Here is a 13,969-nt window from a genome sequence, read left to right on the forward strand (position 1 = left end):
GGTACCTCCCTGCTAAACTAATAGCAAGGCACATACCAGGTCTGGTACACAGCATTGCATACATGATAGAGCCTATGGCTGAAGCATAGGAAACACTTTTCATTTTCTCTCTATCTTCTGCAATGGTCGGGCACTGAGTCTGACTCAACTTCACACCTTGTAACACAGGCAAGAACCCTTTCTTTGCTTGATCCATTTTGAACTTTTTCAAAACTTTATCAAGGTATGTGCTTTGTGAAAGTCCAATTAAGCATCTTGATCTACCTCTATAGATCTTGATGGCCAATATATAAGCAGCTTCGCCGAGGTCTTTCATAGAAAAACTCTTATTCAAGTATCCTTTTATGCTATCCAGAAATTCTATATCATTTCCAATCGACAATATGTCATCCACATATAATATTAGAAATGCTACAGAGCTCCCACTCACTTTCTTGTAAATACAGGCTTCTCCAAAAGTCTGTATAAAACCATATGCTTTTATCACACTATTAAAACGTTTATTCCAACTCCGAGAGGCTTGCACCAGTCCATAAATGGATCGCTGGAGCTTGCACACTTTGTTAGCACCCTTCGGATCGACAAAACCTTCTGGTTGCATCATATACAACTCTTCTTCCAGAAATCCATTCAGGAATGCAGTTTTGACATCCATTTGCCAAATTTCATAATCATAAAATGCGGCAATTGCTAACATGATTCGGACAGACTTAAGCATTGCTACGGGTGAGAAAGTCTCATCGTAGTCAACCCCTTGAACTTGTCGAAAACCTTTCGCAACAAGTCGAGCTTTGTAGACAGTAACATTGCCGTCAGCGTCAGTCTTCTTCTTGAAGATCCATTTAATCTCTATGGCTTGTCGATCATCGGGCAAGTCAACCAATGTCCACACTTTGTTCTCATACATGGATCCCATCTCAGATTTCATGGCCTCAAGCCATTTTTCGGAATCTGGGCTCACCATCACTTCTTCATAGTTCATAGGTTCGCCATGGTCAAGTAACATGACTTCCAGAATAGGATTACCGTACCACTCTGGTGCGGATCTTACTCTGGTTGACCTACGAGGTTCGGTAGTAACTTGATCTGAAGATTCATGATCAATATCATTAGCTTCCTCACTAATTGGTGTAGGTGTCACATGAACCGGTTTCTGTGATGAACTACTTTCCAATAATGGAGTAGGTACAGTTACCTCATCAAGTTCTACTTTCCTCCGACTCACTTCTTTCGAGAGAAACTCCCTCTCTAGAAAGGATCCATTCTTAGCAACAAATGTCTTGCCTTCGGATCTATGATAGAAGGTGTACCCAACAGTTTCCTTTTGGTATCCTATGAAGACACATTTCTCCGATTTGGGTTCGAGCTTATCAGGTTGAAGTTTTTTGCATAAGCATCGCAGCCCCAAACTTTAAGAAACGACAACTTTGGTTTCTTGCCAAACCACAGTTCATAAAGCGTCGTCTCAACGGATTTTGATGGTGCCCTATTTAACGTGAATGCAGCCGTCTCTAAAGCATAACCCCAAAACGATAGCGGTAAATCAGTAAGAGACATCATAGATCGCACCATATCTAGTAAAGTACGGTTACGACGTTCGGACATACCATTACGCTGTGGTGTTCCGGGTGTCGTAAGTTGCGAAACTATTCAGCATTGTTTCAAATGTAGACCAAACTCGTAACTCAAATATTCTCCTCCACGATCAGATCGTAGAAACTTTATTTTCTTGTTATGATGATTTTCCACTTCACTCTAAAATTCTTTGAACTTTTTAAATGTTTCAGACTTATGTTTCATTAAGTAGATATACCCATATCTGCTCAAATCATCTGTGAAGGTTAGAAAATAATGATACCCGCCGCGAGCCTCAATATTCATTGGACCACATACATCAGTATGTATGATTTTCAACAAATCTGTTGCTCGCTCCATTTTTCCGGAGAACGGCGTTTTAGTGATCTTGCCCATGAGGCATGGTTCGCAAGTACCAAGTGATTCATAATCAAGTGATTCCAGAAGTCCATCAGTATGGAGTTTCTTCATGCGCTTTACACCAATATGACCCAAACGGCAGTGCCACAAATAAGTTGTACTATCATTATCAACTCTGCATCTTTTGGCTTCAACATTATGAATACTAGATGATACCCCACACGTTGTTGCGGGATATTTGCTCAGTCTTTTTGGATGCATGCATATTAAAAAAAGTCAATGATTGAACTTGGAAAAAAGGCATGATACTAGGCAAGGAATTGCTCAAATAAAGTTAAAAAATCCTGTTCCATAATGCATTAAATTTATTAGCAATTGAGTCGTAGGAGATTGGGGACTTGTAAAATACGGTTACCAAATTACGGATCTAATATGCAACAAAAAGAAGTTAGTGATTTGAAAGTTTCACACCGAAAATTAATGTACACACATACAACAGGGGTGAAAGTACAATATATTCAATGGAAAGAAGTAATAAGAAGTTGCATAGTTGAACAGTACTGATGTAGCCATGGATTCATTCCGATATATGCAAATATCTGTTGGGTGCGCCGAAGAGATAAACAATCAGCTTAATAGTCAAAGGACCTACCTGCAAGTATATATATGAAAAAATCGCAAAAAAAGTAAAAAAAAAAGAATTGTATTAGCATTGCAAGTATATATATTATATAGTCAAAGAACACTGAAAATTAATGTACACACACACTTGGTTGAAGCATCAGCTTAATAGTCAAATAGCCTACCTACAAGAATATGAGACAAAAAGAATTGAAAAGCAACTTCGATCGAGATTAGTGCTCCCTTTCCTGAAACAAATTTAACTGTGTGCAAGTATATATCGACTTACCGATCTATCCATCTCTTGTGGGGAAAACATAATTTACTGAATTCAAAAATTGCTTACCACTGTCACCAGCATGAACAAAGTAGGGATGCACTCACCTGTCCATACAACACATTTCTAAAAACACAAAAGGAATTTAGGGTATTGATTCATACTGTACAATGAATTAAGGCGGAGTGGAGAAACTGTATCTAGAGAGGGATAAAATGGCACCTAGGTGTTGTCAGCATCATAGAGAAGACAGCAATGGTCGCCGAGCGTCCAGCCAGGCTTCTTCATATCAGGCATGGTGAAGGCTTGATGGGAATGAAACTCAAGCAAATCTGTAGCCCCCTCTTACCCCAATAGTTTCTTCATATCAACTATCAAGTCGAGCATAGGCAAGAACTCGTCCTCCACCCTGTCCTGCTGTCCAGCTCCTGCTCCGGCTTCAGAGGGCCGTCACTTGCGCTGCTTCTCTATTACGATAAAGCCGGCTGACGACTAATCGGCCGCTGAGTCGTAGGAGTTGATCCCCCGCCGGCGCTGTCGGCAGCCTGCTGGCAGCGACAGGTACCAGCTATTGGCAGTAGTAGGTTATCCTAGTGGGAGCGGCTTGCCGTGGAGCGTCAGCAGGGCTCGGGCCGTGGTGCCGGTGAGCAGGTAGGTGAGGAAGCCCCGTTTCTCGCCGGCGAGATGGACCTGGAGGTATTGCTGCTGCTAGTGTCGGTGTCCTCGATGGCTCGGAGAGACGTTGATGGTGACTTTGAGGGAGGAAGAGAGGGCACCGTAGTGGAGGAGGAGATTGTGGAAGTCGCCGATGTTGCTGGAGGCAGAGACGCACGCGTTGACGCCCTTGGCTCATGATAATCATCTACTCCTGCAACATCAAAATCATGGATATGAGAATGAGGAGGGGGCTGGTATAGGATGGTGAAGAGTAGTGACATGGCTGGATGAAGTGGTAGCCTGAGATGTGTCGGTGAATGCAAAGAGGGACGAAGGATTTATGGGGATGAAGTCCAAGAGAGATGAACCGAGGGGCTTCGTGGAGGAGGCATCTGTCTGTTACCCTGCATGACGAAGGAGAAGATATATTAATTAGATTTGATGGCGACTAAAGAAGACGAAGAGGGAGAAGAAAATCAAGTGGCGTTTGCATGGAAAATCCTCAGGGGAAAAAGAACAGTGCCGTGAAGACAGGAAACGCTGCGCAGCGGAGGAATCCTTTCGTAAAAAAAGAGAGATGACATCAACAATAGTAATGCAGGTAGTGGGACCGCTGATATGGATAGGTTGCATGTCAAGAGAATTAACTTAGTGGGGATGAACTATTTAGGTATTATAGATGTGTATTACTACTATCGAGATTCAACTCAAATAGACCACTCTTCAAGGGTGCATGACCATAAAAGATATTACTCATATAAATAGAACAACCAATATTCTTAGATTTAACTGAATAACCGTCTCACATCAAACAAGATCCAGATATAATGTTCATGCTTAACGCTGGCACCAAATAACAATTATTCAGGTCTAAAATTAATCCCGAAGGTAGATGTAGAGGTAGTGTGCCGACGGCGATCACATCGACTTTGGAACCATTTCCCAGGCGCATCGTCACCTCGTCCTTAGCCAATCTTCGCTCAATCCGTAGTCCCTATTTCGAGTTGCAAATATTAGCAACAGAACCAGTATCAAATACCCAGGTGCTACTGCGAGCTTTAGTAAGGTACAAATGAATAACATGTATATCACATATACCTTTGTTCACCTTGCCATCCTTCTTATCCGCCAAATACTCGGGGAAGTTCCGCTTCCAGTGACCAGTCTCTTTGCAGTAGAAGCACTCAGTCTTAGGCTTAGGTCCAGACTTAGGTTTCTTCTCCTGAGCAGCAACTTGTATGCCGTTCTTCTTGAAGTTCCCCTTCTTTTTCCCTTTAGCCTTTTTTTTGAAACTGGTGGACTTGTTGACCAGCAACACTTGATGCTCCTTCTTGATTTCTACCTCCGCAGCCTTTAGCATTGCGAAGAGCTCGGGATTTGTCTTATCCATCCCTTGCATATTATAGTTCATCCCGAAGCTCTTGTAGCTTGGTGGCAGTGATTGAAAAATTCTGTCAATGACACTATCATCCGGAAGATTAACTCCCAGTTGAATCAAGTGATTATTATACCCAGACATTTTGAGTATATGTTCACTAACAGAACTATTCTCCTCCATTTTACAGCTGTAGAATTTATTGGAGACTTCATATCTCTCAATCCGGGCATTTGCTTGAAATATTAACTTCAACTCCTGGAACATCTCATATGTTCCATGATGTTCAAAACGTCGTTGAAGTCCCGGTTCTAAGCCGTAAAGCATGGCACACTGAACTATCGAGTAGTCATCAGCTTCGCTCTGCCAGACGTTCTTAACATCATCAGTAGCATCTGCAGCAGGCCTGGCACCCAGCGGTGCTTTCAGGACGTAATTCTTCTGTGCAGCAATGAGGATAATCCTCAAGTTACGGACCCAGTCTGTGTAATTGCTACCATCATATTTCAACTTTGCTTTCTTAAGGAACGCATTAAAATTCAACGGAACAACAGCATGGGCCATCTATCTACAACAACCTAGACAAGCAAAATACTATCAGGTACTAAGTTCATGATAAATTTAAGTTCATTAATCATATTACTTAAGAACTCCCACTTAGATAGACATCTCTCTTATCATCTAAGGGGTCACGTGATCTAAATCAACTAAACCATAACCGATCATCACGTGAAATGGAGTAGTTTTCAAGGGTGAACATCACTATGTTGATCATATCTACTATATGATTCACGTTCGACCTTTCGGTCTCAGTGTTCCGATGCCATATCTGCATATGCTAGGCTCGTCATGTTTAACCCGAGTATTCTGCGTGTGCAAAACTGGCTTGCACTCGTTGTATAAGAACGTTGAGCTTATCACACCCGATTATCACGTGGTGTCTCGGCACAACGAACTTTGGCAACGGTGCATATTCAGGGAGAACACTTATACCTTGAAATTTTTAGTGAGAGATCATCTTATAATACTACCGTCAATCAAAGCAGAATAAGATGCATAAAGGATAAACATCACATGCAATCAATAAGTGATATGATATGGCCATCATCATCTTGTGCCTTTGATCTCCATCTCCAAAGCACCGTCATGATCACCATCGTCACCGGCGCGACACCTTGATCTCCATCGTAGCATCGTTGTCGTCTCGCCAACTATTGCTACTACGACTATCGCGACCGCTTAGTGATAAAGTAAGCAATTACATGCCGATTGCATTTCATACAATAAAGCGACAACCATATGGCTCCTGCCAGTTGCCGATAACTCCATTACAAAACATGATCATCTCATACAATAAAATATAGCATCATGTCTTGACCATATCACATCACAACATGCCCTGCAAAAACAAGTTAGACGTCCTCTACTTAGTTGTTGCAAGTTTTACGTGGCTGCTACGGGCTGAGCAAGAACCGTTCTTACCTACGCATCAAAACCACAACGATATTTCGTCAAGTTAGTGTTGTTTTAACCTTCAACAAGGACCGGGTGTAGTCACACTCGGTTCAACTAAAGTTGGAGAAACTTACACCCGCCAGCCACCTGTGTGCAAAGCACGTCGGTAGAACCAGTCTCGCGTAAGCGTACGCGTAATGTCGGTCTGGGCGGCTTCATCCAACAATACCACCGAACCAAAGTATGACATGCTGGTAAGCAGTATGACTTGTATCGCCCACAACTCACTTGTGTTCTACTCGTGCATATAACATCTACGCATAAACCTGGCTCGGATGCCACTGTTGGGGAATGTAGTAATTTCAAAATTTTGCTACGCACACGCAAGATCATGGTGATGCATAGCAACGAGAGGGGAGAGTGTTGTCTACGTACCCTCGTAGACCGTAAGCGGAAGCGTTATGACAACGCGGTTGATGTAGTCGTACGTCTTCACGATCGACTGATCCTAGCACCGAAGGTACGACACCTCCGCAGACTGCACACGTTCAGCTCGGCGATGTCCCATGAACACACGATCCAGTAGAGCTTCGAGGGAGAGCTTCGTCAGCACGACGGCGTGATGACGGTGATGATGAAGTTACCGACGCAGGGCTTCGCCTAAGCACCGCTGCGATATGACCGAGGTGGATTATGGTGGAGGGGGGCACCGCACACGGCTAAGAGATCAATGATCAACTTGTGTCTATGGGGTGCCCCCCTCCCCCGTATATAAAGTAGTGGAGGAGGGGGAGGGCCGGCCCTCTCTATGGCGCGCCCTAGGGGAGTCCTACTCCCACCGGGAGTAGGATTCCCCCCCTTCCAAGTTGGAGTAGGAGAGGGAAGGAAGGGAAGGAGGGAGGAAGGAAAGGGGGGGCCGGGCCCCCTCCCAATTCGGATTGGGCTTGGGGGGGCGCCCCTCCTTTGCTCCTTTCCCCTCTTTTCCACTAAGGCCCAATAAGGCCCATATACCCCCCGGGGGGTTCCGGTAACCTCCCAGTGCTCCGGTATATTCCCGATCTCACCCGGAACCATTCCGATGTCCAAATATAGTCGTCCAATATATCGATCTTTATGTCTCGACCATTTCAAGACTCCTTGTCATGCCCGTGATCATATCCGGGACTCCGAACTACCTTCGGTACATCAAAACACATAAACTCATAATGCCGATCATCACCGAACGTTAAGCGTGTGGACCCTACGGGTTCGAGAACTATGTAGACATGAACGATACACGTCTCCGGTCAATAACCAATAGCGGAACCTGGATGCTCATATTGGTTCCTACATATTCTACGAAGATCTTTATCGGTCAAACCGCATAACAATATACGTTGCTCCCTTTGTCATCGGTATGTTACTTGCCCGAGATTTGATCGTCGGTATCTCAATACCTAGCTCAATCTCTTTACCGACAAGTCTCTTTACTCGTTCTGTAGTGCATCATCCCGTAACTAACTCATTAGTCACATTGCTTGCAAGGCTTATAGTGATGTGCATTACCGAGAGGGCCCATAGATACCTCTCCGACAATCGGAGTGACAAATCCTATTCTCGATCTATGCCAACTCAACGAACACCATCGGAGACACCTGTAGAGCACCTTTATAATCACCCAGTTATGTTGTGACGCTTGGTAGCACACAAAGTGTTCCTCCGGTATTCAGGAGTTGCATAATCTCATAGTCATAGGAACATGTATAACTCATGGAGAAAGCAATAGCAGTAAACTAAACGATCAAGTGCTAAGCTAACGAAATGGGTCAAGTCAATCACATCATTCTCCTAATGACGTGATCCTGTTAATCAAATGACAACTCATGTCTATGGCTAGGAAACTCAACCATCTTTGATCAACGAACTTGTCAAGTAGAACCATACTAGTGACACTATGTTTGTCTATGTATTCACACATGTATTATGTTTCCGGTTAATAAACATTTATCATGATATGAGGAAATAAATAATAACTTTATTATTGCCTCTAGGTCATATTTCCTTCAGTTCCAAAGTGCAATGTAGGCTCATGGCAGTCAGTGCTTCTTTGGGGGGATGATTGGAATGGCCAACCCCTAGTTTATCCATACCCCAACCTGCATTATTTTGCCATTGGGAACAATACTTCTTTGGTAGACATGGCCACCTATCAAGATTTCTCTCTCAACATTTCCACAAGCTACTTTAAAATCAAGCTTTCTCACAACTTACTGAACTTGAGCAGACCCTAAGCCAGCTGAACTTCTCTACAACTGCTGACAATTGGTCATATAGCTGGAAAACAAAATACTACTCATCTAGGAGAATCTATAAGCACATCATGGGTCCCTTAGACTCCCATTGCATCTTCAAATGGCTTTGGAAATGTGCAAGCAGAATAAGACACAATTTTTTTCATGTCCAGCACTGTATGTAGAGTGAACACAAGGGGCCTACTTAAAAGAAAATCCTTTCACATGGATTCATATGATTGCGTGTTGTGCAATGGACACATTGAAGAAAGTATACAATATCTGCCTTGGTACTATTCATTTGCACAAGATTGGTGGGCTTCAATCTCTCCAAACAGACTCAGAGAAATTTCATTATTTCATGAAGTGTTGTTCATCCATCTTTCCGAAGCAGATTGCCATGGACATCATCACCATGGTTTCTGGAACATTTTGATGCGGAGAAATATAAAAAATTTAAGAAAGTGCCAGGGATTTTGTGTTGAAAGCATATGCTCAATCAAGACTTTCATTGGTTAACCATAGAACTAAGGCAAAGAACCTAGATTTTCTCAATCAGTGGATTGCTTCCCAAATTTGATTGTTGATTTCTTTATCTTTGTTATTATGCAAGAGAAAACTTGAGTTGGTTAGTTGCCGATTCCCATCTGCTTGTTTTTTTTCTTTATTTTTACATATTTTACTTTAATGAAAAATATACCATAGAACTATTGTTCTACGGTTTCAGTGTAAGAAAAATGATCTCCACAATCCTTTACATTTGTTGTCGCCGATTGGCTTACTAGAAGAACCATTAAAAAACATGGGAATCAACAACTGAATACTAACCTCAAACCCAAAGATATCCTCATTCACTATATTTTTGTAGGCTTTTTTTAGGCCCCAACCACAGAGGTTTGTAGATAGTAGCAGTTTCCATTTGGAATATTGTAAGTACCCTAGAATCAATATACACATATAGGTTTTTTATGGGCGGCTGCTATGGATCAGTCAGCTGATCTTAGGGAAAGATCATCAACCTGCCGAGCCGTCTGGTTAGACGCACATACACTAGTAGAAAACAGGGCTTTGGTTCGGCCAGAAAAGAGCATTAATCCCGATTGCATTACGAACCGAGACTAATGTGAGCATTAGTCCCGGTTCGAGCGGCTAGGGCACCGTACAAGCATTAGTCTCGGTTCAAATGGGACCTTTAGTCCCGGTTGGTGCCACGAACCGGGACTAAAGGGTGCGATGCCCATTAGTACCGGTTCGTGGCACCAACCGGTACTAAAGGTTAGACCTTTAGTCCCGGTTCGAGCCACCAACCGGTACTAATGGGGTTTGAGGCATTAGTACCGGTTCATGGCACGAACCGGTACTAAAGGTCCCATTTTCAAACTCTACCACCCCCCCCCCCCGGTGGATCGCCTTTTCAGTTTTGTAAAAAGCAAAAGAAAATGATAAAAACTTCAAAAATTAAAATCCTTCCAGATGTAGTTATGTTACTACATGTACTAGTTAGGAAAATTTAAAAACTTAAATTTGGACATGTTTTGCAAAAAGTGTAGGGAAAATGTAAAACGGCTATAACTTTTGCATACGATGTCAGAAAAAACGTATAATATATCAAAATGTTCAGCACGAAAATCCGCATCCGATTTTGACGGCCTACGGCCTGTTTGCAAATTTTTAGAATCCTCAAATTCTAAAAGGAAAAAAAGTTATGCTCAAATTTCTGTTTTTTTATTTTTGTTAAATCTGGTCAAACTATGGTCAAACTACTTATTCAAGAAGTATTAGTGTTACTAAATAATTATTTAAGAATATTAGTGTTACTAAATAATTATTTCAGTTTTTTTGAATTTTGGTCAAATCTGGTCAAACTGTGGTCAAATTTTGGTCAAATAATGGTCAAACTAATTATTCAAGAAATATTAGTGTTACTAAATAATTATTTCAGTTTTTTGAATTTTGGTCAAATTTGGTCAAACTATGGTCAAACTACTTATTCAAGAAATATTACTGTTACTAAATAATTATTGTTTTTTAGAACAATAGTTTCAAACTCAAACAGTGAAATGTGTGACTTCATGCTCAAGCTAAATCCTGATGGTTAATAGGATTGACATCTTACTATTGTCAGAAAAACAACAAGTGCAGACTTGGAAATGAGGGAGAATAGAACCCGGAAGTAAAGCATGCTCAGGCTGGAGTAGTGAGAGGATGGGTGACCGTCCGGGAAGTTAGATGATTTGAAATGATGAGGGGTGATTAGAGATTAGAGGTTAAATTGAGCAGTGATAAGGGGTGATTAGAGATTAGAGGTTAAAATAATTCAGAAATTTGAAAATCAAAAAATCAAAAAAAAATTAAAAAAAATCATAAAATTTCCTTTAGTACCGGTTGGTGTTACCAACCGGGACTAAAGGTGGACCTCCAGGCAGCGGCCACGTGGAGGGCCTTTAGTTCCGGTTCGTGTAAGAACCGGGACTAAAGGGGGAGGCTTTAGTAACGACCCTTTAGTCCCGGTTCCAGAACCGGGAGTAAAGGCCCTTATGAACCGGGACTACAGGCCCTTTTTCTACTAGTGATAGTCCATTCGATCAGAGCGAACACAACCTAGCAGTGAAGATGATGCAAAAAAGAGCGACTACATTACCTGGACCTCGACCCCCCAGCGAAGCTCCATTGCAACCTCCGGCGGCGGAGACAAAGCTGCAACGCAGCATGGTCGGTACCAGCGAAGCTTCAATGCAGCACCAACGGGGCTCCAATGCAGCACCGGAGGAGCTCCATTGCAGCCTATCGACTCCGGCGATGCGTCGACAAAGCTTCATCGTAGCGCTGATGGCGGCTCCATTGCAGCCTCGTGCGGCTGTATTGCAGCCGGTCACAACAATGCACGTGGGTCGCAGCGACACGCACGTTGCATTGCAGCTTCGCCGTTGCGTTGAAACTCCAGCTCGTAGCATTGAAACACCCTCCAGAAACACCGTCGCAGCACGGTGGCTGCTGCCATGGAGAGGGTTGCAACATCGGTGGCCGACGTCGTGCTTGGGCTTGCGGCAACGGTTGGTGTTTCCGACGGGATGGGGAACGACGAAGAAGGCGAGGAAGGGAGAAGATAAGGCTGCGATGGAGAGCGGTGAGCGTGTCCCACACATTATGCTTCTAGTGGGGATAGCTGGTGAACGCACGTGAGACAAGGGCCACACGATCGGCTTCGATCGCACGACTCGCGACGCGGTTTATGCAAGCCAAACATCAGCCGGTTTAAAGCAAATGTTTCCTTTTTATTTTCAGAAAAGGAGTAGTTTATTATGCCCCCAATACACCTGGTTACAACACGTCGACATACCCATGTGAACCTCCGAATTGTAGTCACCCACTCCGGTTTCCATGCGTACGTGACAGCATCACAGCATTATTACCATATCAACTCCTATTGAAGTTCAAACGCCAGGTACTAGTACGTTGGTCTCTTGACGTCAATCATCGATCAGTTGGTTGCAGTCAATGTATCTTTTGGTGTTCGTCTCTATGACTTCTTTGTGTGTGCCTCTACGCCTCTTCGTTTCCCACGATGCCATTAAGCCTGAACCAGGACGACCATATATACGACACTATATATGGTCTCTGAATGTCGCCAGTTGGGATAACCAGAACTCTGCATCCTACGAGAAGCCGAATAGGAGTATCACCGAGGAAAAATGGTATATAATCTGATACGACCACTCATTTGTTCTTGTCGACTTTACTTGCTTGTAAATGCTACGGACTATGTTGATTAGATTGGTCTTACTTAGAAACTATGGTATTTTTGCTGAAATGTTGATTAGCTAGTCTTCCACAAATGCTGAGCTGCTAATCTTCCCTAGTTCGTTTTTGATATTTAATTAGGACGGCAAGAGGCAGATCAAGTTCATGACTTACAACGTCTGGTGCCGCGAGGACGTTGTCGTCCACAGGAGGATGAAGGCCATCGGCGACCACGTTCGGGAACATTCGCCGGACGTGATTTTCTTCCAGGTAAAAACTCATGCTTACTGGTCATGTACTATCCATTCGCCTCCTTGGATCTTTTCTCGTCGATCGTCTAACTGTTCCTCGGATCGATGACCAGGAGGTCACGCCGTACATCAACTCGATCTTCGAGAGCTTCGCATGGTGGAAATCCTACTACTGCTCACCGGTGCCCCCAGAAGATCAAACGGGGAACCGCCACTTCTGCTTGATGGTACTACGTACTCTGCCATATATTGTAGTACTCTCAGTTTACTTCGCAGTTCTAGAAATTGTTTAAATTGGTTGGTGAATTAACGCAGCATCTTATCATTTGTCGCAGCTGAGCAAGCTTCGTCTGCAGGGCTACGCGCGCTGGAAGTTCGGCACTTCGCCGACGGGGAAGTGCTACCTGGAGGCCGACATTACCCCTGGACCGGCTTCTTCAACGAAGCGGATACACATCGCCACGACCCAGCTCGAATGCCCTGTGCCCCCGGAGTCGATGCACCTCCGGGAGCGCTACATGCAGGCAAAGCACGCGGTCTCCTCGTTGAGTAGCGCGGACAACGTTGTGCTCGGCGGCGACATGAGCTGGGATGATGACGCCGACTTGCCATTCCCCCTCCCCACTGGCTGGTGCGACGCCTGGGAAAAACGACACGTCGAACTGAGAGTTACAGGTACAGCGGTTGGACTTATGATAGTTTCTGGGTGGAAAACCTCGGGGAGTTCAATGGCCACGTAGTCCATGAACCATGGACCAAGAAGCGGTCAGACCGATTTGTGTGCAAGCTGCAAGACTACACGCTGAAGACAATACAGCTGATCGATGGGGGTCAGGGTTTTGGAGGTATTGGACCTTTTGGTAGTATTCGTTATACGAACTACAGGACGGGCATCCTCTCAGACGTGGAGCTAAGGCCGAGTTGTCACCGCGGGTTGGTCCTCACAATCGTCCCCAAATAAACCTAAGTCAGTGTGCAATGACAGTTATGTCCACCTGATCTGGATATCCTGATGACACTGTTTGCTTCTTGTCTTGGATGTCGCCAGCATATGCACATTGGCATCAATCTGAATGTTATTATTCCAATAAACCATATGCATGCATTCTTGTTGGACTTGGATATCCAGCTAACATTAGATTTTTAGGCATGGCAAAATGATCATTTTTCATTGCAAGTTGTCTTCATCGAAGATGACAAGTTTGGCTGCCGAGTATAGCAAATCCGCCTCAGTTTATTTTTCACCGGAAAAATTGTTGTGCTTGCCGACTAATTTACAATCTTCATGCTAATTTAAATTATCATGGAAAATGTTCGAATTGCGATGTCTAAAACCAGAGTTGTTTGTCTATCTCGACAATGACTACCGGTTGATTTATGCCCCAAC

The 13,969-nt window shown here is 43.7% G+C and overlaps 1 protein-coding gene across 1 annotated transcript; it reads left to right on the forward strand.

Moving 5' to 3' along the window:
• Nucleotides 1–12,227: 12,227 nt before the first annotated feature.
• Nucleotides 12,228–13,697, forward strand: LOC123075579 (uncharacterized). Its single transcript, XM_044498149.1, has 4 exons — nt 12,228–12,285; nt 12,473–12,601; nt 12,696–12,809; nt 12,918–13,697. The coding sequence occupies exons 1-4, from the start codon at nt 12,283–12,285 to the stop codon at nt 13,320–13,322; spliced, it is 651 nt and encodes a 216-aa protein (XP_044354084.1). The 5' UTR covers nt 12,228–12,282; the 3' UTR covers nt 13,323–13,697.
• Nucleotides 13,698–13,969: the final 272 nt, after the last annotated feature.

This window comes from Triticum aestivum, chromosome 3D, assembly GCF_018294505.1.
Source record: "Triticum aestivum cultivar Chinese Spring chromosome 3D, IWGSC CS RefSeq v2.1, whole genome shotgun sequence".
Lineage (NCBI taxonomy): Eukaryota > Viridiplantae > Streptophyta > Magnoliopsida > Poales > Poaceae > Triticum > Triticum aestivum.

Coding starts and splice junctions, on each gene's coding strand:
- LOC123075579 (XM_044498149.1), top strand. Junction 12,602..12,695: donor CGGACGTGATTTTCTTCCAG/GTAAAAACTCAT, acceptor ATCGATGACCAG/GAGGTCACGCCGTACATCAA. Junction 12,810..12,917: donor ACCGCCACTTCTGCTTGATG/GTACTACGTACT, acceptor CATTTGTCGCAG/CTGAGCAAGCTTCGTCTGCA.